Raw genomic sequence first — 8720 nt, 5'->3', positions numbered from 1 at the left:
ATCTGCAGTGTGGTGAGTGAGTAGGTGAGTGTGTTGTGATCTGCAGTGTGGTGAGTGAGTGAGTAGGTGAGTGTGTTGTGAACTGCAGTGTGGTGAGTGAGTGAGTATGTGAGTGTGTTGTGATCTGCAGTGTGGTGAGTGAGTGAGTAGGTGAGTGTGTTGTGATCTGCAGTGTGGTGAGTGAGTGAGTAGGTGAGTGTGTTGTGATCTGCAGTGTGGTGAGTGAGTGAGTAGGTGAGTGTGTTGTGATCTGCAGTGTGGTGAGTGAGTGAGTAGGTGAGTGTGTTGTGATCTGCAGTGTGGTGAGTGAGTGAGTAGGTGAGTGTGTTGTGATCTGCAGTGTGGTGAGTGGGTGAGTGAGTGGGTGAGTAGGTGAGTGTGTTGTGATCTGCAGTGTGGTGAGTAGGTGAGTGTGTTGTGATCTGCAGTGTGGTGAGTGGGTGAGTGAGTGAGTAGGTGAGTGTGTTGTGAACTGCAGTGTGGTGAGTGAGTAGGTGAGTGTGTTGTGATCTGCAGTGTGGTGAGTGAGTGAGTATGTGAGTGTGTTGTGATCTGCAGTGTGGTGAGTGAGTAGGTGAGTGTGTTGTGATCTGCAGTGTGGTGAGTGAGTGAGTAGGTGAGTGTGTTGTGAACTGCAGTGTGGTGAGTGAGTGAGTGAGTATGTGAGTGTGTTGTGATCTGCAGTGTGGTGAGTGAGTGAGTAGGTGAGTGTGTTGTGATCTGCAGTGTGGTGAGTGAGTGAGTATGTGAGTGTGTTGTGATCTGCAGTGTGGTGAGTGAGTGAGTAGGTGAGTGTGTTGTGATCTGCAGTGTGGTGAGTGAGTGAGTAGGTGAGTGTGTTGTGAACTGCAGTGTGGTGAGTAGGTGAGTGTGTTGTGATCTGCAGTGTGGTGAGTGAGTGAGTGGGTGAGTAGGTGAGTGTGTTGTGAACTGCAGTGTGGTGAGTGAGTATGTGAGTGTGTTGTGATCTGCAGTGTGGTGAGTGAGTGAGTAGGTGAGTGTGTTGTGAACTGCAGTGTGGTGAGTAGGTGAGTGTGTTGTGATCTGCAGTGTGGTGAGTGAGTGGGTGAGTATGTGAGTGTGTTGTGATCTGCAGTGTGGTGAGTGAGTGAGTAGGTGAGTGTGTTGTGAACTGCAGTGTGGTGAGTAGGTGAGTGTGTTGTGATCTGCAGTGTGGTGAGTGGGTGAGTGAGTGGGTGAGTAGGTGAGTGTGTTGTGATCTGCAGTGTGGTGAGTGGGTGAGTGAGTGGGTGAGTAGGTGAGTGTGTTGTGATCTGCAGTGTGGTGAGTGAGTAGGTGAGTGTGTTGTGATCTGCAGTGTGGTGAGTAGGTGAGTGTGTTGTGATCTGCAGTGTGGTGAGTGGGTGAGTGAGTGGGTGAGTAGGTGTGTGTGTTGTGATCTGCAGTGTGGTGAGTGAGTAGGTGAGTGTGTTGTGATCTGCAGTGTGGTGAGTAGGTGAGTGTGTTGTGATCTGCAGTGTGGTGAGTGGGTGAGTGAGTGGGTGAGTATGTGAGTGTGTTGTGATCTGCAGTGTGGTGAGTATGTGAGTGTGTTGTGATCTGCAGTGTGGTGAGTGAGTAGGTGAGTGTGTTGTGATCTGCAGTGTGGTGAGTATGTGAGTGTGTTGTGATCTGCAGTGTGGTGAGTGAGTGAGTAGGTGAGTGTGTTGTGATCTGCAGTGTGGTGAGTGAGTGAGTAGGTGAGTGTGTTGTGATCTGCAGTGTGGTGAGTGAGTGAGTAGGTGAGTGTGTTGTGATCTGCAGTGTGGTGAGTGAGTGAGTAGGTGAGTGTGTTGTGATCTGCAGTGTGGTGAGTGGGTGAGTGAGTGGGTGAGTAGGTGAGTGTGTTGTGATCTGCAGTGTGGTGAGTGAGTGAGTAGGTGAGTGTGTTGTGATCTGCAGTGTGGTGAGTGGGTGAGTGAGTGGGTGAGTAGGTGAGTGTGTTGTGATCTGCAGTGTGGTGAGTGGGTGAGTGAGTGAGTGAGTAGGTGAGTGTGTTGTGATCTGCAGTGTGGTGAGTGAGTGAGTAGGTGAGTGTGTTGTGATCTGCAGTGTGGTGAGTAGGTGAGTGTGTTGTGATCTGCAGTGTGGTGAGTGAGTGAGTAGGTGAGTGTGTTGTGATCTGCAGTGTGGTGAGTGGGTGAGTGAGTGGGTGAGTAGGTGAGTGTGTTGTGATCTGCAGTGTGGTGAGTGGGTGAGTGAGTGGGTGAGTAGGTGAGTGTGTTGTGATCTGCAGTGTGGTGAGTGAGTGAGTGTGTTGTGATCTGCAGTGTGGTGAGTGAGTAGGTTAGTGTGTTGTGATCTGCAGTGTGGTGAGTATGTGAGTGTGTTGTGATCTGCAGTGTGGTGAGTGAGTGAGTGAGTAGGTGAGTGTGTTGTGATCTGACAGTGTGGTGAGTAGGTGAGTGTGTTGTGATCTGCAGTGTGGTGAGTGGGTGAGTGAGTGGGTGAGTAGGTGAGTGTGTTGTGATCTGCAGTGTGGTGAGTATGTGAGTGTGTTGTGATCTGCAGTGTGGTGAGTATGTGAGTGTGTTGTGATCTGCAGTGTGGTGAGTGAGTAGGTGAGTGTGTTGTGATCTGCAGTGTGGTGAGTATGTGAGTGTGTTGTGATCTGCAGTGTGGTGAGTGAGTGAGTGTGTTGTGATCTGCAGTGTGGTGAGTGAGTGAGTAGGTGAGTGTGTTGTGATCTGCAGTGTGGTGAGTGAGTAGGTGAGTGTGTTGTGATCTGCAGTGTGGTGAGTATGTGAGTGTGTTGTGATCTGCAGTGTGGTGAGTGAGTAGGTGAGTGTGTTGTGAACTGCAGTGTGGTGAGTAGGTGAGTGTGTTGTGATCTGCAGTGTGGTGAGTGAGTGAGTAGGTGAGTGTGTTGTGATCTGCAGTGTGGTGAGTGAGTGAGTAGGTGAGTGTGTTGTGATCTGCAGTGTGGTGAGTATGTGAGTGTGTTGTGATCTGCAGTGTGGTGAGTGGGTGAGTGAGTGGGTGAGTAGGTGAGTGTGTTGTGATCTGCAGTGTGGTGAGTGAGTGAGTAGGTGAGTGTGTTGTGATCTGCAGTGTGGTGAGTGAGTGAGTGTGTTGTGATCTGCAGTGTGGTGAGTGGGTGAGTGAGTGGGTGAGTATGTGAGTGTGTTGTGATCTGCAGTGTGGTGAGTAGGTGAGTGTGTTGTGATCTGCAGTGTGGTGAGTGGGTGAGTGAGTGGGTGAGTATGTGAGTGTGTTGTGATCTGCAGTGTGGTGAGTGAGTAGGTGAGTGTGTTGTGATCTGCAGTGTGGTGAGTAGGTGAGTGTGTTGTGATCTGCAGTGTGGTGAGTATGTGAGTGTGTTGTGATCTGCAGTGTGGTGGTTGAATTTCCTCGCAGCGTCTCTTTCCCCAAGCTTTGAAAAGTGATCTCTGTTGCTGTCCACGCTTTGTGCCTTTGGTGCCTCCGTACTCAGCACATTAGTTTAAAATAAACGTGACCCTGTGTGGCATGACAAATACGCGTCTCGTGTTGACATAGCATTGCACTGGGACACTTCAGCCATGTAAAGGAATATTAGCATATCATAATAATTCCATATTATATAACGCTTTTCATTAAGAATCTCAAGGCGCTGTACAGGACACGGCAGCTGCAGATACTCGGCATACAAATAATGCTATTATAAATACATTTCAATAATCCAAATAGTACATATATTATGTGTGTTTACGACCAATGACGACATGCTGACGATCATCTATTAATACATTCTGCAAAATGAAGTAAATTCACCAAACTTGTGTATCTAATTGTTGCCCATTTGCTGGAAGGACCATGGTGCATTATTTAGATAAAGGGGCCGTCCATAAATGACGTCACGCGATTTTGGACGATTTTTGACCCCCCCCCCTCTTCACACGGCGTCACAAAAAGTCAGACCCCCCCCTCAAATATGACGTCACAAAGCTCTGCCTCCCCCCCCCTCCAAAAATATAAAACATGCTTCAAATCGCTTTAAACTATTGTCATCGTAGTGCGTATTTAATGTGGCGCTGCACTCTGATATTGTAGGAGAAAACATTTATTAAAAAGAATATTGAATAAAGTAGAACGTGTTGTCTATATTCATTTAAAGTTGCGCATTTTGATGTGACGTCACATTTCTCAAACCCCCCCCCCCTCGTCACATCGTCACAAATGTCTGACCCCCCCCCCCCCTAGGTGCGTGACGTCATTTATGGACGGCCCCATATTTGCGTATGGGGTTTGCTTCATTTACACTAACTTTATCGGAAAGTAATCTCTCTTGAACAGAACGTTTTATAATCATAAGTATGTTTCTAAAATTACATTCACACTTAGAACTTTAGTTATCTTAATTGTCAGTTTAAATGAGGACAGAGATCGGAGATGCCCATTGGCAAAACTTCGGTGGTTCACGAACCTTTGAGGCAGCTCCATATATATAAATGCTTTTGATCCAAATTGAGTACGAAATCTGAGCACTATGAATCGACAAATCAGACTCGTTTAAGGTGAATCAATTTGTAAATAGGTGAATCACTTTGTGTTCAGATGACATTTGGTGCTATTGTTATAGAGAACCATTGTCATGACATTTGGTGCTATTGTTATAGTTCTATTGTCATGACAATTGGTGCTATTGTTATAGTACTATTATCTTGACATTTTGTGCTATTGTTATAGTTCTATTGTCATGGTATTTGGTGCTATTGTTATAGAACTATTGTCTTGACATTTGGTGCTATTGTTATAATACTGTTGCCATGACATTTGGTGCTATTGTTATAGTACTGTTGCCATGACATTTGGTGCTATTGTTATATCACTATTATCATGACATTTGGTGCTATTGTTACATCACTATTGTCATGACATTTGGTGCTATTGTTATAGTACTATTGTTTTGACATGTGGTACTTTGATGAAAAATAATAATAGCTTTTACCCTTTCTGGCAATAAAACAGGTGTCAAGATGTTCAAACACCAAATAGATACCCTTTATATCGTCATAATTTATAATTATTCGAGTTATGACCGTGGCTTTTGGCCAAAACCCCCTTATTGCCCTGCACAGTTCCTATGATCACTGTTTCATTGCTTTCATGGCTTTATTTTGGTGATTTCGAAAAGTATATTGGTTTAGCCATGTTTGTTTGTTGTAGTACAGAGTTAGACTGATGGCCTTAATCTAAGTTGTCTTGTGGTTTGTTGTTGGTTGTTTGACTTGCATCCCACTGGGATTTTTGCACACAGCGTTGGTGTACGGTGATTTTTTTCTGCAATGTTTTGCTGTCTTTTCTTGGATTTCTGTTTGCACTTAGTCACATATTCACTTTAAGATGTTTTTTTGTTCATGTTTTTGTATTTTGTTTGTTGCGGTTGCACCCGATCCAAGAGCCGAATGGCTCACAGGGCTATATACCTAATACATGAACTTGAACTTGAATTCTGACTCAGGCCAGACCAGAGGCGAGGCCTCGATGCGTTGCTACCGGCAACCGAGGGAAGGACGCGGGGGGAGGGGTGGCCACGCGGGACCGGAGCGACGCCGCTGATTGGGCGCTCGTTGGCCCTGGCAACGCGAGGCGTTGTTGAGGCTCAGGGGGGTGGACCCCCACCCACCACCACCACGACCCTCAGACGCTGCGGGGCCATCGCGGCCATGCAGGTCGGTGGTGCCACTTTAATGACTCTGTTACCACCTCGCTCTCTCTGCTCTCTCTCTCTCACTCCTCTCTCGCTGACACTCAGTGGAGCTCCGCTTGTTTGCTGGCTTGCCTGCTGCGGTTTGCGTCGTCGCGTTTTTACCAAATCACGCCGGGCACCACGAAATAAAAGATAATTTGGGTTTGTTGTGGTGTAGCCGTGGCAACCATTCGCCGGTTTTAAGGCGATTTAGCGAGTCACGGCGATGAGTGAAGTGGTTTGCGATGGGCGATTAGCTGCGTCTCGATGAGTGGTGGTGTGTGTCACGGCGATTCGAGTTGTGTGTCTCGGTGAGGGGTGATTGTCTCGCTGTGTCTCAGTGATTCAAAGTCAAAGTGATTTCCTGCTCAAATTAGTAAAGGGACGTGCGCTCATTTCCTGGTTGTGGCTCTGAGCCAGTGGTTGAAAATTCCACATTCCTATGACGGGTAAGTCTATTCATAGTGCAACCAACTGTTGACTTCCACACAAAGTTGTATTTATTGTATCCACCTCGGAGGCATGATGGGCTGAGACAATCCCCGGCCAGGATTTGAATTCGCAACTTTCCGATCGTGATCCGCTCGCGTTTACCACCGACCCAACCTTTGGGAGATGTGGCTCGTGATGTGTCCGTGGGTTTATCTCAGCCACAAGAGTGAACCATGCATCAAGTCCCGTCACGGTGGGCAGCTTCTCTCAGAAAGGGTTTTTTTTCAGACTCAGAAAGTGTTTTATTCGCCATGAAAGTTCGCACAGACAAGGCATTTACTTTGGCAGGAAGGTGCATACATTCAACATATAGGAATTTTAAATAAGTGGTGTACAAGTCTAACTATACTAAAGGTCTAACTAATACTAAGGAGCTAAAGTATGTAAAAATTGAATAAAATCTAATATACAATAGCTATAATATGCAAGATAAAATTACAAAAATGCAAATAGGGCAACACAGTGCAAATATGGCAGGGTGTCATTGTGCAGATATAGTGTTAAAGCCAGTTTGAGTGTTAAAGTCAGTCTGCCCGTGCCTCTGGGTGCACGGCATTGGTGTGCCCCTGTCACACGGGGATATGTAAACACCACCACGCCAGCCTGCGGCATATCCCACAGGGGCCTTGCTCCGCTAATCGTTCTACGCGATTGTGCTGCGTTGTTGATCCCGCAGACTCTTGAGGACCGAGTGGACAACACGGCCGTCAAACTCCTTCCCCAGCTGCCACAGGTAGCCCAATTACCTCTCGTTGAACAGGTCAAGTGTTACTTACCAGTCGCTTATGTGTGGTGGCCATGGGATGGTGTATGGTACCCATACGTATAGTACACATTGCACCTGTTTTATTGCACGTGTGTGTGATATCTATGTGGTATCTGTGGATGTGTAGCGGTTAGCGCGCTGCGCTACGAACCCGGCAACCCGAGTTCGATCCCCGCTCACAGCCAACACCAGTGGCAATTATTATCTGAACCGGTCCTGGGTTTCCCCTAGGCCGACTCAGCCTCAAATTAGTAACTAGTACAGGGTGTAAACATCGCCACTTGGGAGGCTAAGGCGGTGAAGTGCCGGTTACCCACCCCTTCGTGTGCCATTCCAGCCTTCATAGTTACTCGCTAACAGCACTTGCCCGAACAGTCTATTAAAGGCTGTACGGGGGAGCTTTATCTTTGTTTTGGATTGTATCTGTGCACGTGGTATTGCACCTGTGTGTGTGTGTATATTGCACCTGTGTGTGTGTGTATATTACACATCTTCTTGGTTCTTTCGGTAAAGTCACGTAGAAGGGAAGTAATAAAATAATAAAAATAAAAATATTATGTTTTATTTATAAAATAATAAAAATAAAACATATTATGTTTTATTTTTATTATTTTATTACTTCCCTTCTACGTGACTTTACCGAAAGAACCAAGAAGATGAATCCCTGCAGTCACGAAAGCTTTAAATCGAAATATATTACACCTGTGTGTGTGTGCTTGGTCAGGTACGCACGAAGCCTGTGTGGCAAGATTCGGCTCCGTCCTTCCAGCTGCCCGACGATGCTGCAGCTGCTGCTGTGTGCGGTAAGAATGGACGTCTGCGTAAGGGCCAGCTGCTGCTGGCTGTGATTCCGTTTTTACTCTCGACTGCTCCTTTATTAGCAATTGCCACTAAAATCACGAATGTTCAACTCCTCTGGGATTCATTTGGAAGGACATTTACTTCACATTATAAAAATACATATGCTTGTTTGATGGTTTATTTTCTATCCATTCGATATATTTTCAAGGTAATTTTTTAAGTTGTAAAATGTGCACTGATGCGTTTGTTTCAAACAGCGATAGAGCGGCAGGAGCTGTGAGCTTGGTGTGTGATTGGGGAGAATAATTATGATTCTGGTCAGAGTGAGGCTGGAGGTGGTGGTGGTGTGAATTGTGATGGTGATCATGATCAATTACGATGTTGGTGATAAGAATGATGTACACTTTTACCAGATGTTGAAGTAAAAATGTTCAGGCTGTGCATACAAAGGTTTTCCATGAACATTTCTCAATTGATATATGGTTTAACACGGTAGTATTTACGTAAACGGCAGATCTTCACTTAAAGCTTTTGTGACTGCAGGAATTCATATTCTTTGGGTCTTTTCTGTAAAGTCACGTAGATAGAACAATAAAATAATGAAAAGAAAGTGAATATAAAATAATAAATATATCACGACATTTCGATCGCAATACAAGCAATCGTCATCAGGAAAAAAAGAGGGGGAAAGCTGCTGAAGCAGGTTGTTTTTTAAGGTTTCCTGATGACGATTGCTTGTGTTGCAATCGAAACGTCATGATATTTGTATTCTTTTTTATTCACTTTATTTTCATTTTTATTATTTTATTGTTCTATCTACGTGACTTTACCGAAAGACCCAAAGAATATAAACAGCAGATATTAAAGTAATATATGTAAATGTGGGGAGTGGTGGTACAGTGGTTATGGCACTGCTCTGTGAACCCGGTGACCTGAGATAAATTCCCAGCCATGGTGTCGTTGCTAATAATTAAAGAAAAAACAGTACCC

General features: G+C 45.5%; 1 protein-coding gene across 3 annotated transcripts in view; it reads left to right on the top strand.

Annotated features, from left to right (window-relative positions):
• The first annotated feature begins 5603 nt into the window (after positions 1–5603).
• Positions 5604–8720, top strand: part of DNAH7 (dynein axonemal heavy chain 7) — a 68117-nt gene continuing 65000 nt past the window's right edge. For all 3 annotated transcript variants that reach the window (XM_078871040.1, XM_078871039.1, XM_078871041.1), the window contains exons 1-3: positions 5604–5654; positions 6840–6896; positions 7654–7732. In XM_078871040.1, the coding sequence (XP_078727166.1) occupies positions 5649–5654; positions 6840–6896; positions 7654–7732 (142 nt within the window). In that variant the 5' untranslated portion in view covers positions 5604–5648. The remainder of the gene's footprint in view (positions 5655–6839; positions 6897–7653; positions 7733–8720) is intronic.

Source organism: Lampetra fluviatilis, chromosome 31 (assembly GCF_964198595.1).
Source record: "Lampetra fluviatilis chromosome 31, kcLamFluv1.1, whole genome shotgun sequence".
NCBI classification, from domain to species: domain Eukaryota; kingdom Metazoa; phylum Chordata; class Hyperoartia; order Petromyzontiformes; family Petromyzontidae; genus Lampetra; species Lampetra fluviatilis.
Note: the sequence above shows the minus strand (reverse complement) of the source record. Positions and strands in the feature narration are given on the sequence as shown.